The sequence below is a fragment of the Nymphaea colorata genome, chromosome 1 (assembly GCF_008831285.2).
Source record: "Nymphaea colorata isolate Beijing-Zhang1983 chromosome 1, ASM883128v2, whole genome shotgun sequence".
In the NCBI taxonomy this organism is placed as follows: Eukaryota; Viridiplantae; Streptophyta; class Magnoliopsida; order Nymphaeales; family Nymphaeaceae; genus Nymphaea; species Nymphaea colorata.
The window spans coordinates 8,362,157-8,388,866 of NC_045138.2; the positions used below are offsets into that span (position 1 = coordinate 8,362,157).

The 26,710-nt window shown below is 37.9% G+C and overlaps 1 protein-coding gene across 2 annotated transcripts; it reads right to left on the reverse strand.

The window, feature by feature from the left end:
* Positions 1-4,825: 4,825 nt before the first annotated feature.
* On the reverse strand, positions 4,826-21,937 carry LOC116246370 (serine/threonine-protein phosphatase BSL3). Of its 2 annotated transcripts, XM_031618227.2 has the most exons (22): positions 21,308-21,937; positions 20,738-21,232; positions 20,256-20,316; positions 19,887-19,965; positions 19,723-19,802; positions 19,525-19,619; positions 19,302-19,401; positions 18,519-18,588; positions 14,476-14,577; positions 14,198-14,279; positions 12,550-12,729; positions 11,576-11,849; positions 11,168-11,414; positions 10,875-11,045; positions 10,303-10,541; positions 8,617-8,701; positions 8,408-8,506; positions 8,125-8,324; positions 7,760-7,835; positions 6,055-6,190; positions 5,829-5,968; positions 4,826-5,734 (listed from the first exon to the last, which is right to left on the reverse strand). In XM_031618227.2, exons 2-22 carry the CDS (start codon positions 21,165-21,167, stop codon positions 5,651-5,653), a joined length of 3,030 nt encoding a protein of 1,009 aa, XP_031474087.1. In that variant the 5' UTR covers positions 21,168-21,232; positions 21,308-21,937; the 3' UTR covers positions 4,826-5,650. The 2 variants fall into 2 exon arrangements, with proteins under 2 accessions (XP_031474087.1, XP_031474086.1); XM_031618226.2 differs by having other exon boundaries at positions 20,738-21,937.
* Positions 21,938-26,710: the final 4,773 nt, after the last annotated feature.

Here is a 26,710-nt window from a genome sequence, read left to right on the forward strand (position 1 = left end):
CATGAAATCAAAAGAAAAACGCCCCCAGTCATGCTGAATTCAACATATATATATATATATATATATATATGTTGAGTGAACTTGACTTTAGGTAAGTCACATCAGATCAGAGTTTTCTATTTCTTATTGATAGTAAATCAATGGAAAAAAAAAGAGAACTAATATTAGATGATGAAAAATGTTCATTACATTTTTTTTTCTTAAGCATTCATACAGAGAGCGCTTGTTTGGATGGTTACACAACTCTAAAAAATCCAGAGTCACCATTATATATATATATATATATATATATAGAGAGAGAGAGAGAGAGGGGGGAGAGATTCTGGAGCGTAATTCGATGCTGGTGCTTATTGCTCACAGTTTGCCGACACCAACAAAAGGCCGTCCTCAGGGTGCAAATGATCGTGGTCCACTTGCTTGGATATAGGCCCGTTGGTTTCATGTCTTGTGCAGTGGCAGTTGGGCTCTCTATTGTTCCATGTTATTGCTGTGGCTGCTCATGTTATGGGAGGAGTCCTTTGTATACACGATCAAAAACCCATCTGAGAGGTTGGAGGGTTTCATGGAGGGCAATGGCATGGTATGCTTTCCACATCTGATGTGCTCCATTCTGCCAGATTACCTTGTATTGTAATGCATATTAAGGCAATTCAATTTGGAGGGAAAAATTTCAAGTAACATCAGATGGTTGAGTTATGTCAAGGGATCTAGAGCTCTTTCAGCTGTTAAAGAGATGCTGCAGGTGGCTTTTTAGAAAGCTGTCAGTCTTATCACCCTCTTCATTAGCTATTGGAAAGGCATTTGGGCAGCACCACTTAGGCGGCTAAGTTTCTCTGTGTTCCAATTGGAAAATTGTACGCTAGTAGCTTTTCTATTCTTTTCTCCTCTCTTCCGCCATCACTTCTTTTACTCCTTCAAGGTGCTGACTGGTGATTGTTTATATGCAAAGACGAAACCCTTTGTAGCTGAGCATGTATCATAGTATTGAAGAACTGCAATAGCACGGTGGCATGTATTTTTGTGCTGTTGTATATTATAACTCTTGTGTGAAGTTGAAGAAGGTTGCATGTAGATTTTGTGTGGGACTGGGAAGATGGGAGGGTTTGTGTAAATAGTAGAGCGGTTCTCATGGGCGCATTCCATTCTCTTTGGGAGGTGGTGTATGTGAAGTTGATCTGAAAGTTTACGTTGCTCCTTTGTTGTCTATTCCATTTGACCTTTTTCTTATTGCTATTGACTTCTCCCTTAATTTGGTTAACATATTTTTCCTTTGTAATGTGTGTGGATATATATATATATATATAATACATATATACATATATAGTAAAATTGAATGGTGACTCCGGCTTTCAAGAGTCACCCAACCATTTAACCGAAGCCGTATGATCCATCACGATGAATAGTTAGGAGAAAAATAAAGAGAAAAAAGTGATAGACAATCTCATCATATACTATTAATTTATGTCTTTTTTCTCCTTATTTTTGTCTCAATCATTCATTTGCTTTAGATGGATGGCCCTAGTTAAATGGTCGGATGATTCTAGATGGCCAGAGTCATTATTCATTATATATAATTCTAAGAATTGAAACGGCATTAATAATGTTCATCACCTCAGTATGAAATTCAACAGCTTCCAACTGGCATTTGACTTGGTGAATGCTACCCCTACTGGACGGACACGTTGACTTTTACCACTGGATGATGTACACCAGTTATTGCCTGCCCTTCTCAACAGGCTAAACCATATGTCATGAATCACCAAAGAAGGGCATGGGTCTACCTTAACACCCATATGAACCCAAAAGGCCACCCAAGTCTACCTTATCAAGATGACCCATAAATCAGCTTTTGATATCTTCCCAACTTGCATGATTATCATCCCTTATCTTGGGTTTTCTTCCTGAGTACTCTTATTCGTTCATTTCTAGACATAACAAATGACGAACACGAAGGACAAACACCAAATTCTTGTTGTCCACTTACCTCAAAATTTTTTTTCTGCCACCATTTCAGATTCCTTGATCAGCCACGTATATCTTAACTTTTACATTGAATTTGTCACCTAAGAAAGTCTAACAAGGCTTGCGGCTCTTCCAACTTGCAATGAAGTAAAACATGGGCACAGGATTCTGATTCACCTTTATGACGAGCAATTATTAACCAGAGGGATACCAAAACTTTGCAGTTCGTCCACAGTTAACAACTTTCCTTTGTAAGCCAAAAAGGGCACCATTTAGCTCTTGGGATTGCCGCATTGCTCCACAATTTCAATCCCAGCTCATCTATATTTCTTCTAATGCTTACCAGATCATATATATCTTTCCTACTGAGGGCTGACACGCACCATCCAAAAAGCAGGACAGCGTCTAGTTCTTTTGAAGTATCTAATTGATAATATGGGATAAGCAGAGGATATTAAAATTGAGATTTCTGCTACAATGCCAGGCCAACCCCAAGTTAATCCAATAGCTCCTCATTTGGTGACTTATCTGAAAACCAAACGCATTAGTAAGCAATCTAGAATGCCCCAATCCCAGTTTTCACTCAATGGGCAAGTACTATTTCCATTTCACTAAATAGCAGACATCTTCCTATCCCCACATAACACCTTTCTAGGCTTAGGAAGAATGGGCCTTCAGCTTACGTGTCCACAAACTTTTCTTTTCATGAAACTTCTTATTCACTAACTTTGAAAGTAAAAAGTTATCATCTAGGCCCTATTATAGCAAAACAAATTCCACATGCCTACACCTTCCTCCTCGGTCCACAAAAGTTGTGCCAGCCTATGGATGACATTTCCTGATGTCGTCTCAATTTCCCCAAAGAAAAGAAATACAGTTTCTTTCCAAAGAACTAATCACCAATCTAGGAAGCTTTGAACACGATCGTCCAATACCCGATTAGTTGAAAGATGGCATGCCTAAGGGGACACAGTCAGCTACAAATAAGGTAAGATTCTGCTTTTCAAGTTAAAACACTCCACCTTGGCGGACAACACCAAATGCACAATGAAAAGCAAGAAACTACAATTTGATGATTAATAACCATCGAAATCTGTTGCGCAATTTCTCAACTGTCTAAAGAAGATTGTTCTACTTTATGAAACAGCGCAAGGATACTGCAAAAGATATACCAAGGGATAGCAAGCTATCCGCTTCAGATACCTTGACAATATTTCCATAACCACGGTTAAAAGAAAAGGAGATAGATGGACACCCCATCTGACTGAACCCTCTTTGACTGTCGGTGGACATTAGCTCTTTTCCATTAATAACTAGATCGTATGACTCGCTATTACACAGATCGTCATTTTTTCACCCAGCCCTCACAAAATCCCAAATGGGAGAAGATCCAATTTCCCATTAATAGCTAGATCATATGATATACTAGTTACATAGGTCATTATCCCTCACTAAATCCCAAATGAGAGAGACCGTATATTAAAAAAAACCCATTTGGCTCTACCACAGGCCTTCAAAATATCGCGTGCGCCATTTTTATTCTCCTTCCTGTTTGCCACCTCATGACAGGACTCTCAACTCCTTTCAACTCAAAGATCCCTCACCCACCTAGCCTGGCATATATTCTCAATCTCACCCAGATAGGTTTTCCTTTCTATGCAACCTTCACATTTTCCTCATCTCCTCTTTCATTAAGACAAAACAGATTTCCTAATGAAGAGAGCAAACGAACTTCAGCAAGACATGCATGGGCTGATTCATACTTCGAGCTTTATATTCACTTGAGACAGGGAAAATCTTATATGTGAATTAAATAATTGGTCCCACCACCAAGTGGACGCCCCGTGTTGTGTCATGTGAAATCAAAATTAAACTCTAAGGTGACAAAGATGGAGAGAATTATCAGCAGAGGAGCAGAGACAACAATCTTGGAAAAATAGTGCACATGGTTACAACTATTGAATGCGGTCACATAATTCTGCGCAGATAAGAGATGGACGCTCGAGGTACACACTTCAGCATAAGGATCAGACAAATCCATATCATCCAACAAAGAATGGGAACACAAAAATATTTAAAAAAAAAAAGTAATTATGGCCCATGTAAGATGTGTGAACTAAACCAAGGTCGGAACCCATGTGTTTGAACCATTGAGATCATTGCTGTGCTACTTGTGCAACTCGGTAGGCGTTCCTATAAATCCATAAATTAAGAAACATAGATCATAAGGAAGAGCTAGGCACAGGCTTTTGTTACCCTAATTTTTGTTTGTTACACAAGTAAACTGCACCCCGGCAGAGAGATTTCTCGCCCTCCCAGCAGCACAAGACCGAAGGTTATACCCAGTAGCATAGAGCAAGCATTTATATTTAAAAAAACGTGTTAAATATCAAATCTTCATTGATTATGTAAACCAAAGGTAAGTGGCGAAACCAGATCTACAGAGACAGGAGATATATATATATATATATATATAAGCATCAAAAAGGGAAGCAGGATTCCTACCCTTGAGAGCGAGCGCAAAACAAGACAATCCGGTCACAAAACGAACGATAATAGCCTTAAAGACACTTCCACGAAAAAGAACGGTTTCTGCTAATACCCTACCATAAGTTTTACATGTATAAAGTTTTCGTCAGCACTCAAATTCATAACTTCCGCACACAAACATGCTTGAACTAACTTTATTCCACTCCTTCCACAATTTCCTTGAAGCAGGCAAGAACACGGAGAAATAGCAAGGCTATCATAGACGCCCTTTCAATGCCTATAATATAATATATATATATATACACACACACACACACACACACACACACACACACACACACACACACACACACACTAAGAAAGAATAAATATGTTGACCAAAGAGAAGTCAATAGCAATAAGAAAAAGGTCAAATGCAATAGACAACAAAGGAGCAACGTGAACTTTCAGATCAACTTCACATACACCACCTCCCAAAGAGAATGGAATGCGCCCATGAGAACCGCTCCACTATTTACACAAACCCTCCCATCTTCCAAGTCCCACACAAAATCTACATGCAACCTTCTTCAACTTCACACAAGAGTTATAATATACAACAGCACAAAAATACATGCCACCGTGCTGTTGCAGTTCTTCAATACTATGATACATGCTCAGCTACAAAGGGTTTCGTCTTTGCATATAAACAATCACCAGTCAGCACCTTGAAGGAGTAAAAGAAGTGATGGCGGAAGAGAGGAGAAAAGAATAGAAAAGCTACTAGCGTACAATTTTCCAATTGGAACACAGAGAAACTTAGCCGCCTAAGTGGTGCTGCCCAAATGCCTTTCCAATAGTTAATGAAGAGGGTGATAAGACTGACAGCTTTCTAAAAAGCCACCTGCAGCATCTCTTTAACAGCTGAAAGAGCTCTAGATCCCTTGACATAACTCAACCATCTGATGTTACTTGAAATTTTTCCCTCCAAATTGAATTGCCTTAATATGCATTACAATACAAGGTAATCTGGCAGAATGGAGCACATCAGATGTGGAAAGCATACCATGCCATTGCCCTCCATGAAACCCTCCAACCTCTCAGATGGGTTTTTGATCGTGTATACAAAGGACTCCTCCCATAACATGAGCAGCCACAGCAATAACATGGAACAATAGAGAGCCCAACTGCCACTGCATAAGACATGAAACCAACGGGCCTATATCCAAGCAAGTGGACCACGATCATTTGCACCCTGAGGACGGCCTCTTGTTGGTGTCGGTGGCCTGTGAGCATTAAGCTCCTGATTTTTTTATAATATGTCAAACAGTCAGCAAATGCAGCACATACGATTTGCTTAAATATGCTTAAGATTATTATAGAACGGAAGGCCCTACCTGCATCCACGTGTCTTCAATATGAGGTTCAGGTGACGTGTCTGGTGATGAAATTGCTGGTGGCAAAGGATGAATGAGTTTTGGGACAACAACAAGGTCCCTCCCCAAAACCAAGATCGCTCCTGCATTGTTTGCAGTACCTATTTTTTTTGTGGTCACACCAGTGAGAATCACAATAGCGGAAGAACAGAAGAAAACGTCCAAGAGGAATATGATGGCTCCATACCACAGTAGTTGGTAGCTGAGAAGAGAGTAATTAGATGGCCTTGAGCAAATCGCTCAAAACCATCCATTACACACTCATGTGCACGTACAATCAACTGAAGATCGTTATTGTTGCAAAATTCCATTACACGATCAGGCTGTAGAAAAAAGTGGTTCTTCAAAATCAATGAATCCCAAAGAAACACATTCAAAACATAAGACAACGAAAGTTTGACTGGATGACCTAAATTCAACGATAATTGCATTATCATGAGTCCTGAAGCAAGTAGTATCTAATTTCTGCAGTTTTCAAAATTTAACATATTGCATGCCTGCATCCAAGAGAGACTCAGCATGATAAAATATCCGTAGGTGGTCATGTTTTCCCCCTTTCAAACACAGCTTCATGATAATGACTAGTCTTGCATACTTCAAATACTTTCAAGAGACATGAAACTATTTTGGTGCTTTGAGGTGTGTGCCGGAATTATCATTTGATACATATACCAGATTTTTTACACCCAAAAGACGCCTATTGGACAATCGATGAAAAAGTAGATGATAACCAACAGAGTCTAAAAAGAATTTTTTCCTGCTTTTGATGTTCCAAATAAGCCAACATGGGTAGAAGCACCCATTTCTTTAGCTAAGAAAAAAAAAGATACAAAAAATCAAACTTCCCTATCCCTAATGAACAAGTCCCTGAAGCATGAAGATGGTTGCGCAAGGAGACAAATGTAGGGCATATAGTGCTACAGAAAATATTGTCAGGGAGTATCAAATTATAATCCTCGAGTTTAATCTTTTTAAAATTTAAAGGCAATGCACAAACATTCATTTTCAGTATAAATGTGCATCAAAGAAAGTCAATCCAATAGCAACTGAGTAGGAATAAAGAAGAAAATAAAGATCAACAGTCGGCTCACTACAGAGCAGGATTCTCCCTTATGTTTTAAGAGGGTCCACTACTCCACTTGCCAGTACATTATATATAAACATGATATACATGCTGTCAGAACATACAATTTTTTCATATATGTGAAGTATAGCAGATGCACCAACCAGAATCTTTTGCCCTCAAAAGTTTCTTGTAGTTTTCATTAAATCTTTAACTGTAAACTCAAGGTATAATGATTATATGTTCAAACTTTCAAAGACACTTACTGCACACATACTGAAGAGTTTTAAGTATAAGCCCCATACATTTTGAGTAAAGACAATAGGATTTCTCATGCTTCCAAGGTCAACCACAAAATAACTAAATATATTCATATGTTCTTTTCTATTTTCTTGTTGTCAGCTAGGGTTTTAACCATATAGCCATTCGAGTGAGGAGTCCAAACATATACCTATTGAAGTGAGGAGTCCGGCTAGCAGCTGACTCTCCCCTCAACTAGATGTCAATTGTGAGGATTATGCCCTTTTCATACGAGCAAAAAATGAAGTGCGGGTACTATTACTTTTAACTTTTATGTCTTTTTTCTTCTCTTTATTACAGAGGTCCTTTATCTGTTTTTCTGTTTCTACGTCAGGATTTGGCTTCCATTGGTATGTATATATTGCGAGAAATTGTACTAATGGTTGCTTGTACTTTTCATTTTAGCTGTTTAGCAAGACATGATTCTTGTTCAATTTTTGTTGCCTTTGGTTCCATCCTTTTTGGGTTGACTAGTAATTCTTCATGTTACAATTGATAGGCAACCAAAAGTGTTCAAGAAAGAACTCACCCCAAAAGTAACCAATCCTGGTCCCCTTGCATTTGGACGCAAGCCCTCAACACTATCATTCTCCGTGGGGTCAGACCTGCCAACAAAAGAATTTTAGATCTTCAAAATAGTAGTCAGCTCAGCTAAATTACTCAGATCATTAAAATATATCCATAATGTTAGCTTAGTGCGCACACACACACACACATATATATATATATATATCATTTTTAGAGTTTAAGATAGGCTCAGGAAATGTGATTGTCTAGTACCCATTTATGTAGGACACATGTAGATAATTGGATTATAATAATAATACTAGTAGGAAAAATAATAGTTAAAGAATAATAGTAATAACAATAACAAAGGAGGGAGGAGCCACGCACCAAAGAAGATCCATGAGGACCACAGAACCTGCTTCCATAGTTATAGGTCGTTGCAGGTTTTCGATTTGCTCCACATGATTTATAGATCGGCCAATCCCTCCGTGCATGCATATAATTTTCTTTTCAATCAGAGCTGCCAAAGGAAGCCAATTGAATAATCTGTTTATACGGTGCCAAGCCCAAATGCCATCTCGTTCTCCCTGGTTAGAAGCAGATCAATTTCATAAGATTCAATATACTTGACGAAATCTAGGACAGCAAGAAAATAATGCCCATTAAATACCATGCGTTCAATACACTCGATCCGAAAACCAAATAGAGCATTTATATCTGCAGCCTCATGATTCCCACGAATTAAATGCACATTGTGTGGATACTCAATCTGGATAATCAAAAGATACATGAAATCAGAACCAAAAAAAAATAAACAAGCAAAAACTAAAAACCTTCAAACACATAAACAAATCACAAGTACAACCAGTTGGAGCGTACCTTGAGAGCAAGCAAAAGACAGATGGTTTCTAGGCTGTGTTGGCCTCGGTCAACATAATCTCCCAAGAACAGGTAATCAATATATCTGCAAGCAAGAGCAGCAGACGTTATGTCAGCCAAAGAAAATTGCTACATCTGCTCCCAATTAATGAACAAATCAATCACGTTCTCTATGCGTTGGTAATCAAGTATCAAAATATCAAAACCATCAAAAGGAGGAAACAAAACAAATGATAAAACAAAATTACTAATAAAATATTAGAAAAAGCCAAAAAGCAACATCCTAGCAGCTTGCTAGAAACTTAGAACAGTTACACAAAAGTACTAGAAACACATCACGTATCCATTAGCTATTGTATCCTAAATAAACATAAGCAAATATCGTGACAAATTGGATGAGTCATTCATAAAGAATCACCCTGCTTTTTGACATTGCATTTAATAGTGTAAGTTCGCATTCTGCTCCAAAGAGGCACTATCCTTAACCATTCACTTAAAGATTGCTTGGTAAAAGCAAATGAACCGGGTTCAAATTCACTTTAAAACTATAACAAAGCTAAATGAATTATCTTATCAGGAAAGGATCAAAAGGTATTTTATACTTAAGAGACATTTGAGATACGTTAAAAAAAAATGCAGGCAATGATTGACAAATTTGGCAGCTTTCCCCTAACCTCACCTCTCATGGATATCAACCCTACAGAATACCCTAGAAGCTGCTAAAGTTAAGATAAGTACTGGGTAGGCATTACACCATCTTATCTTCTACAAACCCAGAAAACAATTAAAATGTACTGACAATTACAAACATGACTACAATGTATCAGACATTTTAACTATTAACAATTAGATAGGTGGATGAAGTTTTTTACACACAGATACAAGTAAAGACATATATTTACATATTTGTGTTAATATAGTATACACTACCAGACAGATACAGACTTTTATCAAAAAAACAGAAAGGAAGTAAATTTTAAACTAGAAGCAAGTAAGAATACTATGATACCTTAGAAGGAGAAAGTGTCAGACTCCAAGACGTTAAAAAACTGACTTTGCAACAACAAGAACAAGTGATCTCAGAATCATTGATTTATAAATGGTATATCATGTGACTTCCTCTAGAAAATCAGAAAAAAAAAAAACCATCCTGAGATACAAGTAATTACTGCAGTCCATGTAACATTTTTTTAGAAAAAACAAAGTATAGATCATAGAATATAGAAAAATTTTCTAATCTCTGAATTGCATATATGGATTATGCCATTATGGAGTCTTCAACACTCAAAACATGACCATTATGTCTAATAGAATTTAGCACTTTGAAGCACAAGGTTCAATTGCCAGTGTCAGTGTCAATGTCAGACATGAAAACAATGACATGCTGAACATTTATGAGCATCTACGAACCACTATTTGTGATTTCCGCATCTTAAAATTGACAACACAGAACTTCAGAGCTTTGCTAGAAATAACGATAAAATTGAGTATAACAAATGCATGAAAAAAAATATGAATGGACATCCAAATACATGAACATGAACAAAAAAAACAAAACATTCAGTCTCTGTCCAGTCTACTTGTTATATAAAAATTCATGCTTGCACAGAATAGATGCACATCAACAAATAAAGAAAAAGAAAAACCTTAAGCATGTGCAACAGATAGAGAAAAGGAAAAACTTACGCTATATCTCCAGCCGTTGATGGAGATCCATATTCATCAAAGAGGCGCATGAGATCACCAAACTGACCATGGAGATCACCAAAAATCTTTACAGGAGCCTTAATTTTCAAAACACTAGGCTCACAAGAAAAGATTCTCTCAGCACTTTCACAAAGGTCAGCAATCTCATTGCAATCTAAGAAGAACTGTCGCCGCACAGGAGGTTTCCAACCACGAGGCTTCAAAAGGTGTGCTATAACCTGCAATCCAAGAATTGCGTTTATTTACAAGCAACAAATTACATAATGTAAATCCTACCAACCTATAAAATTAGTTCCAAAAATCTTCATCATGTAAATTTAGGATATGAGTTAGAAACTCAAAATTAATACACTTCTTCACTTGGGGCGCCTGCCCAATCTAATTGAAAAGGTGGCTGCCTAGGTCCTAGGCGAGCACCTAGGCATGCTTTTGACTACTAACGTTCTATTACATAAATATTACAAGAGGAAATACCAGGACGATAAAAATTTAGACTTGAGAGAACAAAAGGAATTTTTAAACCATGATCATTGATCAGTAAGGGTTATTACCTTCTTCGGAACGCTGCTAATAGACATTTGCCGATCTAAAAGTTTTCTTGCTGCATTTGCACTTTCTGGAGTACCATAGCTAACACGCCTACCTTCATTTTCAAACTGATCAATAGACAGTTGTCTGACCATTCCACCCAGTGCTCCCCCAGTTTCCGCAGCAACAACAACCTAAGGTTTAATAAAAGACAATAGAGAATTCTGAAATCCATAACAAAGTAGCAATCACTGAAAATCAAAGTCAGAATATTTTTTTTTAAATGGACTGCCAGAGTTTATGGTAAATGACTGACAGCTCTATGGTGAAGCCGAACTGTAGTAGGTGTCACATTATTTGAAACTGCAGAATCTGACACTTTCACTAAACTGGACAACTGCTTCCCACTTGGTGTAGCATCTGCACCACGATCTCCTCTATCTGGAAGTTGCTCCATTTCGCCATTAGTTTGACGTGCTTTGGCAGCAGCTAATGCAGCACTTATGGCTTCCGCTTCTGCTGCAGAAGCTTCAACCAAATATTCTACGCCTTTACTTAATCGCCTGCAAAATTAATTTATTTAAGCTTCTGAACTAAATCTTATGGACACTCCAAACCCCACCCCCCCCCCCACCCCCCCAAAAAAAAAGAAAAAAAGTGACAAAGAGAACAGTCATTGTATTTGATATTTAAATTAAATTTCTTCATATCATAAATAGGTCACCTTTGGCCCTGCATCATAGCATTTTCAGTGCTTATATCAGTATATATATCCCCATTGACTGGGGGTGCAACAGGACTCCCCAACACAACAGCACCATCAGGAGATGACTCAGGTGCTGCTTGTGTCTTTCTTTCATCATTGATTGGATATGTTCCAGGCAACTTCCCTACTTGAACATTAGCAGCAGCTGCTGCTGCTGCTGCATGTGAAGCAGCACTTGTGGTCTCAGCTGCAGCTAGGTCTTCCGCAACAAGTAGGTCATCTAGCAATACTCCTATCAAGTTAAAGCATATACTCAGTGAGAAGAAAAACTTTGCACCTCTCAACAAAGAGGCTACCTTATACATGCATGTCTCACTTCTTCAAGGAAGAACAGAAGAATTAAAGAAATGTGTCTCTACTCATATAAATCAAATTATCTTCACAAGTTCAAATATCTATTTAAATATTTTTTCATTCCAAAAATGGCATAAGATTCATGACTAGATACAAGTGAAACAGGTTGTTAAGCATAGAAGCCTTAAGAAATTGCCACCGATAAACTTAAAATCTGCAACAAAGTGTAGAGGTCTTTATAGCAGAAAAATCAGGAGCTATGATTCAATTCAAGTTCATTAAACCAAAAATAGAACATGTTCGTCCAATAGCATGGGCCAACATTCAATTGTCGATCAATTGCATATAGTGATATCCGTATCAGGTGGATATAGTGATCTCCATAAAAATAAGCTCAACATAAATTCAAGTGTCTTGACATGTGAAAGAAACACAATATTAGCAGCTGGAGAAATGAAATTTTTTGTTTTGTAATTTCATAAATTAAACTATAAATCAAACTAAGGTAAAAAAGAACAGCAACAATAGCAGCAAGAAGCTTCAGTTCAGTTCCTCAGGAGTAGTTCAAATAGATAGGCCACAAGCAATAGAACAGTACAAATTTACAAATATTTTTTCATCGGAACCACTAGTCTCACCACCACGCAGTCCACCATATATAAAGATCAGATCTCCAACTGCAGCAGCAGCATGTCTGCACCGTCTTGTTAGCTCAACTGATGCATCCCCTCCAGCAGCATCAGCACTGTATCTGCCAGTTCTAGGGGTCGTAACAACAGACTTTGTGTCACACCAAACTCCTGCTGCAGTGTCCAGAACTACACACATGGAAGCAATCAATAACTAGTTTACAACTTTACAAATACAGGCAGATGATAAAACACTGGGTCACTTGCACATGTATCCTTTCAACTATTTAAATTAGTCACAATTATTTTTTTGAAAAAAAAAAATAAAACCAAGGCTAAGTAACCCATTGCATGTAGATTGACACTCACCACTTCAACTTATTGGTTGAAACAATAACAAATTGAGTTCAAAATCAATACTGCCAAACTACATCCTACGTCACACAGACTGGCCAAATAGGGCAGCTGCACTTGCGCGAATGCTGTAATGCGGGCGTAGTTACACCTTTGACACGCCACTGGACGCAATCAACACGCATCCATTGCGGTCAGCCAAACTAGACCATTTTCATCCAACTTTTGATGTGCACTTGACTCTCATCAATAGCTAGTTAGGCAAGATCCAACCACATTCAAGTTCAAAGTTGCCGTTTCTTTTGTTAAAAAAAAAAACGAAACCCCCATTTGAAAGGGGGCTTCATTCAGGTTCAACAGTTTGAAGCCCTCTCCTGAGTCCTGACCCATCGAAGTTCAGCATATTCTAAAACTCTGGCATCTGTCTGCCTCCAATAACCATCTCCAACATGCAGTTTGCTCAGCATCCATTTTGGGTGATTGTGAATCCATTTCGCCAATCAACCATGAGCTGCTTTCTGGTGATTCTTTTTGCTCTCCCACTATGTCATGCTGCTTCCTCTCACAACCGGCATCCTTTCTCCAGCAAGGTCCCCTCTGGCTGCCTCCATTCCAATGTCTCTCTTTATTACCCACTTTTTTTCTCATCTTATCTTTGACACTGTCATTTTTCTCATCTCATGTTTGCTTCTTTTTTACTGTATCTGTTTCCTACGTCTCTGTCATCTTTGTTACTCACATGTTGTTTCTGACATCCTTGTTTTACGGGTTTTTACTTTTTTTTTAGCACATCACTGTTCATCCTTGTTACCTTGTTTCCAAACTCTATTCTTTTCTTTTCTTTTTACTGTCTTACTGTTTTTTTTCGCTGCATATGTTAAATTGTTATGTTTTATTGAATATATTGGCAGTTTGTTGAGTCAGTTCCTCATTAACTTGCTTTGTCAATTGACAAATTTGTTGTTTGCTGTCAATTTTGTTTATGTATATTATATACACGCACACACTTGCCTCACCTGCACCCGCACAACACACCCTCATTGTGTCACTTAGACTCATCCTAGGTATTCTTGCTTAAAGTAACAAAATATTTTGCAGAAATTAAGTAATATCTTGTTTCATGGTTTTTAGATATTAGCAGATGAATCTGAATAAATGTGGCTCGAAGTGACAGGTAGCCTGAGGCTTGAGGACTATGCCAAGTGATAGAAAGCAGTAATAGCAAAGGAAACAAGTTCAAACAGAAACCAAAAAAGCAATTTTAAAAACTAGGAAATTGCTTATCACTGGGATATGAGCATACCTGCCACACTAGATGAATCTTCCACCATACGACCACCACCAAGTGCCCCACCAGAAACATGTAATCGTGCATTAACAAAAACCTGAGCATAGAAAACACATAGGAAAAAAAACTGACAAACTTGACAGTACAAGGAATTAAAGCGAAAACAAAAGAGAAAGTACATGGAAGGCTTAGGCAGAAGATAGATACCAAAGGAAAAGAGAAGAGGAGAAATGAGGAGAAATAAATAAATACATAAATAAATGGTGAACATTGAAAAGGAAGAAAAAAAATACCGCAGCATGTTGATATCTAGGGGATGGAGAAACACCAGGAGCAATGGCCCATTCCCATCGACCATCCCTATGCTTTGCCAAGCCATAAGCACTTGCCAGAGGCTACCCAAAAAAACCAAGAGCAGAAGCATGTAGCCAGAATTGTTAAACAACAATTGCAGAGCCCATGAGTGAACATTATAACAAAATACATAAACTTCATGAGCTCTAAATACTTATTCTTAATTTCTTATTTATATCCACATCAGGTTCCATGCCTCAACATCACTACAACTATGAAATGCTCAAACATTACAACTAGACAACTATGAATTAGGAGACATACACTTATACCCACATTTGCACGAACATGTATTTTATTAGTTATTCATGCTATACTGCATGCCCATTTGTACATTATTTTTATATTTGTATTTGCATTCCCATATTTCCAGCAACTACAAGCTAGTTAATGACGAACCTTCAGACAAAGCAAATGTAGGACCCAGAAAACAAAGAATAACCTCCTTTTATTTTATAACAGATCTTGAAGTTAGATTTGTGGTTTTTTCAAATCTTGCTGGATCACAGTACGACCTAATCCATGCACTGCCATCTAAACACTTTGTTTCAATGGTAAGCTTATTAGATGAATTAACCTGTTAGCTTGTCTACCTTTGTCCATAAAATTATTTATAACATTATAGGATGGGAGCAATTTTTGGAGAGTATTTCTTAAAGCCAAGGGACATTTCTAAAGCACTGTAACATACAACAGAGTGGCTTGATACTTATGACCATGCAGATTCACTTAACAACATTAGGTCAAGGAATTTCCAGAAGTACTTGACCCCAGGATCTTACTCCAGTTGCTTGAATAAGTCGTCTCCATCATAGTCAACCCATCTTCCTACTTCACCAATCCTTTCTTAAAACATACACATATCCCTTCTTTCTTTCAATCACTTGACTCGTACAACATGCTCTTTCACACCTATTTGCAGCATGAATCAAGATGTCAATCTTGCCTTACAGCTGATGGACATCTTCGATATAAAAATCAAGCTGGCGGCAGAAATATAACTTTAAGCGAACATTCAACATTGCCAAATAGAAAGATTTCTTGCTCAATCATCTAAAATGACCTTTATGCAGAAGCAAAACATCCCAAAAACTAAGAGCCAACAGGATATCAGTTGTTGGACATGTTGCCACCTGGTGCCCTTTCAATGCCTCAAAGTCCAACTCATATCAGTTTTGATCCTTAGTACCAACCCTTTTTCTATGGCCTAAAAAGGCACTCATCAGTCTGCTCAGCCCCTTCCTATTCCGCTTTGCCACCTAAACTCCTCAAGTCCACATATTTGCAGCACAAGAAGGCCTATCAGGTAGAGAGGTGAAGAAAATAGAATTCCAATAAAAAAAAATTAAAATTATTAAAATAAAATTTTTTGAATATAAAATACATTTTTAATAATAAAATATATATAATTATTACATAAAATAAATATATATATATATAATTATTAAAAAAACACTAATCTGGCTGAATCGGGACACATCCGGCCGACCCGGGGTGGACCGATATATTACCGGGCCGGCCTGGGCCGGCTTTTTCGGGCCCAGGCCCGATGCCCAAGCTTACATATAATAGGTTGATGCAATAATATATAATAGGTATAACAGACTGTACATAACAGTATATACATATAACACGTATTACAATCTATGTCACATGGGTGCGGGATGTAGGTGCCGGTGTTGGTGCGGGTGATGGTGCGGGTGCAAGAAGCGGAAAGTTCCAAAAAAATTGGGTGTGTCGTGTGGGTGCAACAAGGGCATATAGATATATCATATATGTATAGTATACATACAAATATAATCTCTTATAAAAATAATTTTATTTGTCTATATTGTTAAATTTTTTTTATCAAGATTACCTTTATCTCATACAAAATTCAAAATTTTATTAAATAAAATGGGAAGGGAAAGAGAAAAGAAGGCAAAAAAAAATGATGGAAAAGATAAGAGAAGAAAAAATGAAAAAACAAGAGTGAGTGCAGTCAACAACACCCGACTCAATCAAGCCGAATCAAGTGTCGTGTCGGGCCGCACCCGAGTCAACTCGCGTGCTTCACCAGTTTTGGCACACCCCCGTGCCTTAGATTACAATACATATAAAAAGAATAACAAATTGCATTACAATACAATTTAACATAATAGTATATACATATAAATTTATGACAGGTATAACAAATTAACAATATATATGACTATCTGATATAAAGTAGATAACAAGTTTATACTCAATTAAGAAACTTTAATTGAAAGGGAACGTGACTCTTCACTTTCCCATGGACTAGGCGTGTTGGTACGTAGGCCAGCCTAGGCGCCAACATATATCCCATCACCTAAGTGGTGGACTTAGGTGACGGGTGTGGGCTCACGTTTAGTCCATGCCTAGGCGAGGCCTTAACAACATAGCTATTGGAAGGACATAGAATTATGTAACTCCTCAACCGACATGTAGCTAATATATCACACGTGACTGGAGAAACATTCACCTGAGGATTAAAAATAAATAAGCACCATGAGAGTTACCCTAAGTTTTATCATACCCACTCAGAAATCTCAAACACACCATCTAGACAATGAGCAGACATGCTTCATAACATACAGATGCCTATGGGATTTATTCGATAATAAGCCTTTAGCCACTACTTAATCATCTAAACTGTCAAAATTGGAAGTGGGACACACAGGCTGTTCAAGACCCTAAAAAGACTAATAGGAATTAGTCGGAACTTGTCCTTCCGACTCTGTCCAAGTTGATTGACTATTACATACATTCATATAGAAATAAATCCAGAAACATATACATCCACACAAATAATGCACATATATATTTACAGGCCAGGGATTAGCCGACTGATCAATGACTAAAATGACTATTGGATTATGTTCACAAACTCATTGCTGGTTCCAGACATTGGTCAATCAGTAACTGACTCAACCAACTAAATGAGTTTTTGACAACTAACTTATTATTTATCAGGATCTGAAGTAAATGCATCAAAAAGTAACCTTGATAGGTTATGTCACATGAGTGCGGGGTGCGGGGTGCGGGTGCCAATGCAACGTATCCCAAAAAATTTGGGTGCAAGGGTGCGGCAAGGCTGTATATATATAATATTTATTTTATATATATAAATGTATGTATTCATAATATATATAATTTTAGCTTGTTTATTAGCTTAATCTATCCTTTATTTTTACTTTTATTACGATACGTAAAGGAAGAAAGGGACAGGGAGAAGGAAAAAAAAGACTGGAAAATATTTTGAACAGGTCTAAGAACACTGGTAATACAGGTAGAGATGCTTCGCGCAACTTGGCCACCTTATGGGCATTTAGAACAAGAAAAAAGTAGTCGCCAGTACATATCATGCTTAAGCAAGCAACTTCACCCAAAACTGCAAATTAGCTTCAAGCAAGTTACCCTAAGATAAAAAGCATTATCACAAATACTATTTTTAAATATTAAATGGCAAGGATTTTTTGGGGTATAATACAGCAGAGTTGTTTTTCTTGGAAAAATATTGGGAAAATCTCAGCAAGTTTTAAAAAAGTTAAAGGAAAGGCCCTAAAAATAACATGTAAAAAATGTGAAAATAAAAATCTGGTTACTACAAAATGTACAAAATGCAAAAAAAGGAGAAAATGCCAAAAAAAGGGGAAAACAATAAACGTGAAAAAACGTGAAAAACATTTTTTTTCATTTTGGTTTTTTCTAAATGTATTTTTCTCATTTTGTCAACTGACCTGTTTTTATTTTTTTTTTTTTGCATTTTTTTCCAAATAAATGAGTGTTCTGTGGCAATGGTTAAAAGTAATTTAAGCTTCCAAAAGAGATCAAACTAAACATTGCCTAAGAAAACCTTTTTCTTCTAGTTTCTTATAATTAACAACTGTCATTCAATGTGTCAATGTCAATGCATATCTACTAATATGATATAGATTCCTTGAGACCAGAAACCTCAAAGATTCTCCACACAATTACATACCACACTATTAGCATCTCGTCCTCCACAAAGCAAAAGCAGTCCATCGGAACGTGCACTTGCTGTTGCATACCTGCAAAAGAGCCATTACAAGTTACCTTCACCTAACCACCATTTCAATTCAAAAAACTGGAGAAACCAAAAAGGAAATCCTATTTATCAGCTAAAAAACATACATTGTTACAACAGAAGCAGTTGATAACCACCAAAACTACCACTTGATGATTAGGACATCTAAGCAAGTTTTGCACCTCAGACTGATGTGAACCTTTCCCAACCATACCATACTATATTGACATGGCCTTGGATGTTACAGAGCTCAGAGTAATGGCCTGACAGGATAAAAAGCAAGGTCGAACATTTGAATACTTCTTTTACTGTAAGATGCACGACCTCGTACAATATTTCCTGTCCCACTGAACCTAGAAAGCATTTGGAGAAGAGGACAAAGAAGTGCCCATTAATTGATATACTCTTGATTACTGACATGAAGTACCCAAACGGTTACTGCAGCTCTTACAGAATGTTTAATCAGGGCAATGAAGCATGTTTGCAGATCCCAAATTGGATCCAGCAAATATCTTGATTAGTATGTTATCTAATTTTTACTGCAGTTTGTCATGCAAAACCATCCCTCAGATGTGGTTTTTATTCTGCTTTTTGATACGCATTCCATAAGTTAATCCAAAAGTGATTCACATCCCCTCTTATATACAATGTGCTGTGAGACAGAATGAAGTTTTCATACCAACAATGAAAAGGATAAAATATCCACCAATGACTTACATGCATGGAGGTGGGCCTTCTCCTTCTGGCTCCAGTTTCCTCCACTCGTAGGGCTTGGCAGCTGTATCTAAAGCCCAGACATCAGCCAAAGGACGCTTTCCTAAGGAATTAAAAAAAAAAAATCAGCAAAAGGATTAGCATAGACTCTGTAAACATTTCCAGCATATTTCAGAAAGCAACACCAAAAATATTTAACATGTACAAAGAAAATTATAAGAGATACCATCATTTCCACCAATAGCCAACAGGAACCGCTGTCCAACTAGAGCCATCACATGGCCATATCGAGGACCTGGGCCAGCACCTTGAACAACCACCCTAGAACACAAGTACAACCATTTTCATGAGCAAAGGCCTACATCCCAATGAGAATATACGCAGAAAATAAGGAATTACTTAAATAGTTAAATTGAACGATCACCTGTGCCATCTAGGTCTTTGCTGTGTCAGGTCAAGAACATGTAGATCCTCCGCAGACAAGCCAGTTGGACCGATCCCACCCTAACAGTTAAAGGACGCAAGATATTTAGTCCTACATCAATAACTATGCAGTGAATCTAAAACAAAGTCAAACTCAAAACTAACCTGAATAACGACCATCGTACCCACAGCAGTTGCAACATGTGCAGCACGAGGCGATGGCGGTTCTCCAAGTGGCGAAAGTCTAACATTTATTTTGGAGTTCACGTTAGAGACATTGTGTGATAAGAAGAAGACCGGTGCAATGAATGATCCAATTTTTAGAAACTTCAGCACCTCAATCGAAACAAGAGATATAGCTACAAGCCGGGAAACACAAATGCACCAAGATATTTCCAAGACTATAGGTACCAATATAATTTGTTACTGAAATCAGGAAACATCTGCATACCATCTACAAAATTAATAATCTAAACATTTCACAATCAGATATAGAAGTAGAATATACATTACACGAACTCTTTGAAGCCTCACCTTGACCATTTGTTCGAATGCATATCATAACAATGGACGTCAGCAGTAGCCCCAGCTAACCCTGATAACAAAAAGAAAATTATGATCAGATCATACAAGAGCACAGCCGCTAGAAGCCAATCTGCCTATTGCAAATAGGGGCAAACAAATGCGAACACTTGCTACAAAGAAAAAGCCTCTGAAAGAGACATCTAGCGTCAACCAACTCAGGAGGGGCGATGGACCATGGTACAAAAACAACCGCTCTTGCAGAGAAAGAGTCACCTCTCCCATCAAATAACCCCGTAGATTGTGACCCCACTAACCAATAGAGGTTAATGACAGTTCCTCAATCAACTCTGATGATGAAGGACCTCTCCCAGTAGCCTCCAACTCAACAGAAACCATGCGATTTCTGATCTCGGACGGTATTCGTATCTCGATAAAATCTACGAAAGAAGGAAAATCTAAACAAGAATGTTTTTTGGATGACCGCAGCTTACTTATTCCGGTGCTTGCGCCGGACGACGGCGGTCCAGAAATCGCAGAATTACCCTCAAGAGCGGTGGCGCCCCCAAACAGTATTAGCCGAGGACCAACATAACCTGGGGATCCTTCTTCCCCAACGGCAGCAACGGCAGTCAGTGTGTGACCGCATCGGGGACCAGGGCCATCTTCCTTCTTCTCGAGGACAGCATTTACGACACTGTACGTGGGAGCGGGCCTAGGGCCAACAGTTGCGGCGGAATGCGGCTGTTGTTGCTGCTGTTGATGGGATGGCAATTGCTCGTCGCGTTCCCCGTGGAGACTTTGCGAAGGGACGGAACCAGATGCGCTCTGGCTCTGGCTCTGGCTCTGGCTCTGGCCGGGACTTTGATTCTGACCATCCTGCTGATCCCTTTCCGGCACCGCAGCCGAATCCACGTCCATCATCTTTGCAAGAAAGCGCCGCCTCTATCGGTGCAACGAATCAGAGGGATGACCCAAGGGAAGATGCTCTGATGGGGAAGCAATTTGCGGTGGAATCAGCCATGAATCTTGACCCGTTACCTATTCCATGGCGAAGAACATACCTATTCCGGCCCATCCATCGATTAATCACGACAAATTAATGAGCTAAGCTGCTCGATTCGCCCGGGAAAAGAGATGATTCGTGGTACAGGCCGCCTGCCTTCCGACCGCGACGGATCTAGCTGAAAAAGGGTTCCGGCGATCCGATCGTGGCCGACCGAGATGGGGACAAGAAAAAGCGAAAAAATAATTAAAAGAAGGAGAAAGAATGAGAGGAAAGGGAAGGGAGAAGAATTCCACGGCGTCCTCCTCGTGCCAATAATTGGTTTTTTTCTGTGTTGCCGCCCCTTCGTTCGGAAATTGAGTGTTGGGTCGTGGATAAGAGGGCGGAACGACCCTTCTCGCCTTTTCCCCTTTTCTTGGACTTTTGCCCCTCTTCTTCTTCTTCTTTCCTTTCTGCTTCTCCCCCTCTTCCTCCTTCTCCTCCTCCTTCTCTTCCCTCCCGGTTCAGTGGTGCGGTGATGAGGATAGAAAGAACCCTTGAAAGAGGGAGACGGAAAGAGAATAGGCGGAGAAGATCGGGAACCCAAAGCTCCTCCCTCCTTCGTGCGTCTTTCTTTTTTTCTTCTTTTTTGGTTTTTTCCACTCTCTCTCTCTCCCTTCTCTTTCTCTCTCTCTCTTTCCTCCCACTTCCTCCTCCTCGATTTGTTTATTTTATATTTTATATACATCTGTATATATATATATATATATACATCTATATATATATATATATATTCATTCTCCAATACAAACTTTGTTCGCCCGGTCACGAGGACCCATAACTCATCAAGCTAAACAACATGCGAAGTCACACAATATCAATTTCGCCAAATAATGTAATAAGCAACATGTAAATCATGTATGTCGCTATTTTCATAATAATGTTTTCATAATAATGTGATATATATATATATATATATATATATATATATAAAAGTGTGTGTCTATGTGTGTGAATAAATGAAATTTGACTAACATGCAAAACATGTATAATGTTACTTAAATTTGACTAACATGCAAATCATGTATAATGTTACTTTCTCCAAATACTGTGACGTAAATCAAAATGTAATAGTTTGATTTATATATGTATATATTTGCATGTGAGAATAAACCAAGCTAAACAATGGGTAGGTCATAATGTGATATATAAACATATACTATATATATATATACATATATATATATATATACAAGTTTGTGTCTATGTGTGTGAATAAATGAAATCTGAATAACATGCAAATCATGTATAATATTACTTTCGCCAAATAATGTGATGTAAATCAAAATGTAATATTTTGATTTATATATGTATATATTTGTATGTGTGAATAAACAAGAGCTAAACAATGGGTAGGTCATGTATGTGGATTCTTTTGCAAGATAATGTAATAAAACATTTAAATCATTTAGGTGGTTAACTCCACTAAATAATAAGACATATATCAAATGTGACATTTGATTAACGTATACTTCCGTGGGTGTGAATGAACAAAAGATAAACGATATGTAAGTCACATATGCAATTGCTTTCGCCAAATAATATGAACAAACATGTAAATGATGTATGTGACTACATTCACCAAATAATGTGACATACATCAATTCTGATATTTGAGTAATATACATGTTTTCAGATGCGTGTAAATAAATGAAAGCTAAACAATGTGCAAGTCACATACGTCGTTTCACCAAATAATGTAATAGAACAACAATAAATCTGATTTGTGGTTCCCTCACATAAATAATGTGATATATGTCAATTGTAATATTATATATATATATATATATATATATAATATATATATATATATATATAATAATCACTCAACTGTTCAAATGCATGCAACTCAAAAGATATTATGAAAACCAAATGCACAAAATGAATTTTATGAGATTTTGTCAAATTTTTCTATTAGATTTTCAACTTGTAAAGATCCAATTTTAAACAATGGGTTTCAATGAATTTTTACGCTTATATTTTTTATTTAATCAGATTTATGAAGAAAGGATTAAAATGTAGACCTGGGCTTCAGGCCGGCTCTGCCCGGCTCCATTAAAATAAAAAATATATTGTTTAATATAAAATATATTAAATAAAATAATAAAATAATAATAAATAATAATTGAGCCGAACTAGGCCCCATCAGGCCCACTTGGACTAACCCGAACCAGTTTTTTGGGCCCGAGTCCGAGCTCGATTGGGCCGAGTATCGAGTACCCGTCCGTCGGGCGGGTACTGAGCCCAGCACCACCTAGGCTTATCAAAATGTAGGCAGTTCGGCCCGAGCTTAGACTATGTGAACTTGGGGTGACGTTGACAGGACTGGGTTGAGCTGATCCAGAGCACAAGTTAGGGTTTGTGGGTTACCTAGTTAAGGCCGTGTTTGCTGTTGAAACTGACTCAGTATGGCTCAATGCCAACTCAGTATCAAAAATTTAAACCAAACGCGGTCAAAGATCGAGGACTCGACCCACGTCAACACTTTAAATTGATTCTTTGACTTCAACCCAAATTGCTCGAGCTATACGCAATTAAGACAACTTCATTAATTTTTTTCAAAAAGTATATAATGATAATATTGTATTAACAAATAACAACAATTATTAACTCAGTTGGGTCAGGTAACTTATTTGCTGTTGTTTGTGAATGCCTAGAAATTGAAATCAGCCAGCTATTTTTATGGCCAAATGATTTTTTTCAATTGTACAGTTAAAAACCGTTGCATAAGGTATATTACTGGCAACCAATTGCTTGACCACAATTTTTAGTGACAAAATGCATGTTTTTTGCAATGGTCTTTAGTAATACAAGATAAAAACTAATCATTCAATATACCATAAAGGCAGCCGGCTTATTTCAATTTTCATATATAGAAAATGAATCACGACCCTAGTATGTATATTTGTCAAATGGATAGTAGGTGAGAGCCGTCCGATTATTTGCTGTCTATTTTTTTATTATTTTTTATTTTTTTCTCTCTTTCCGACCGTCCCTCTTCTGCGACTGCTTCCCTCTCCCTCGTTAAGGGTGAACACGAGTTGAGTCGAGTCTGAGTTCTATCAGTTCAAGCTCGAGAGAGAATAGCTTGACGGAAGTAGCTGGACTCGTTTGACTCGATTAAGGCTTGATAAATCCGTTTGAATAGAATTGATATTCATCGTTACGTGTTGAACTCGAACTTGACTCGACTAAGGATCGACAAACTGGTTTGAATAGAATTGATATTCATCGTTACATGTTGAGCGTGAGTTTGACTCGATTAAAGCTCTACAAACTTATAAACTCGTTTGAATATATCGACTTGATTAAGACTAGAACTCTACTCAACAGGTACATGTTGAACTCGAACTTAACTCGATTATTTAAACGAGTCAAGCTCAACTCGTTGTCCACCCCAACCCTCCCTCTCACCAGTCACCACGAACACAGTTTAGATGAGTGGGATAACCATCCACCCATCCTCACCCTTACCGCTCGGTGCCTCACTAGCAGGCCCGCCAGACTCAGTAGACATCGAGAAATGGCGTCCATCTTCACTCTTCCGGCACTCTTTTGGCATCCCTCCTCGCGCGCGCGGAGAGGGAGAGAGAGAGAGTGTCTAAAATACATTGGGCGCCAGCCGATAGACAGACGGTTGAAAAAATCTAAGAGTCCTCATATATATTATGCGCGCTCACTTGCGATTGAAAAGGATACGTTGTGAACATTTGACCGATTACTTTCACTATTGATTGATTATTTTATGATGACGAATGAGGATTTGGTTCCTTTTGGCGTTTGTATTGATGACTATAGCGGCAATTGCTATCTGCAGACTATGGTTTCTAGTTGTCGATCAAAGAAATATCGAAGCTCAACTCCTCGCGGGACCTACGGGACGACGACAAGGAGAGAATAATGGGTCGGGGAAGATTGAAAGGAAAAAAAAAAAGTCTTTGTATAGTACCAAATTAATGCATCTGATCTCTCTGCGTATTAAGTTAACACCATGGAAGCACTGTCGTTGGAGGTAGCTTTGTCGGCATCTTTCATTACACATACATACATAACTATCTATCTATCTATCTATCTATCTATATGTATGTATATATAAATAATATCTTAATTCTACTAGCCATCGTAACGCAGAAGGATTTTACATTTTCGTGTGTCTCTATGTTAATTGTGTATAAAACTTAAAACTTCATTTTTCAAGATTATAGACGCTAGAACACCCGCATTTATGTATATTAAATAAGTACCAAAACTATGTGAATAGTTATACATGAACTGATGATTTATATAAAAAATTACTTTTCAAATTTAAAGTCCAAATCATCATCACCCTTTTGGAAAAATTGCCTTGCGTATGACACCTCATGAATTACAAGGAAAATTGATTGAAGTGCTCAAAACTATCACACAAGTCATTGACCATATACCAAGTTCCTTTCCAAAAAACCATCCTACTAGAGGGCATGGCTCCTACGTTTACTAGAAAATGAATCAAAGAATACAAGAGAACAAAGAATCGAACCCAGTGCTCAACAACACATACATTGGTAGTCACTTCAACTCAAGGGCAGAGCCAAGGGGGGCGCAAGGGGCCTCCCTCCTCCCTTTCTTAGTTTTTTGTTTTCAAATTTACATGTAAATTTAAAAAAAATCTCACTATCTTATATAATTTTTTTTTTAAATTATATTTCGGCTCTGTCAAAAGTTTGAAACATTAATTTGACCCCATCATGAAAAATTTCTAGCTCTACTCCGGTTTCAACTATTAGACGTCAAACACTTAGACCACATCCCATGATGGATTAGAGACTGAGACAAAAACCAAGTGGGAAAACCATGTTATCCAAGCACAGTGATTATCGAAGTAGGAAAGGTAATCCGTTATTGTTGATGGAAGTATAACCCTAACGATCAAGATGGAAATACCGACCACTATCTCTCGTGAGAAATGACGATTTGTGTTGTAGGATGAGAAATCCCTTTTGTTTCTTTCTGAGTGCATTATCTACCCAAAATACCAGCTGCCATTGGCCGCATTGTAATTGGGAGACACCTCCACCTTCCATGGAACCATATTGTTGCCCTTTGCAGATTACCATCGTGGTCAACGGTTACCTTTCCTCTCCTGAACGTTACCCATTTTTTGGCAAAAGGGGGTCCTCTCTCTACATGGTTTACCCACCATCAGCAACACTTACCGCCTGTTTGGATAGAAGGAGATGGGGAGAAAGGAATGGAAAGAAAGACCTTTCATGTGTTTTCGGCAACACTTACAGCCTGTTTGGATGGAAGGAGAAGGGGAGAAATGAATGAAAAGAAAGACCTTTCATATGTTCGGATGACTAATTAATAAAGAGTGAAATGAAATGAGAGCTAGTAGCTATCTTTATGTGCAAAGAAAATGAAGGAAAAGAAAATAAATTTT

Coding starts and splice junctions, on each gene's coding strand:
- LOC116246370 (XM_031618227.2), bottom strand. CDS start 21,167: ATGATGGACGTGGATTCGGCTGCGGTGCCGGAAAGGGATCAGCAGGAT. Junction 19,803..19,886: donor GTACGATGGTCGTTATTCAG/GTTAGTTTTGAG, acceptor TTTAACTGTTAG/GGTGGGATCGGTCCAACTGG. Junction 8,702..10,302: donor TCAACGGCTGGAGATATAGC/GTAAGTTTTTCC, acceptor TCTTGCTTGCAG/ATATATTGATTACCTGTTCT.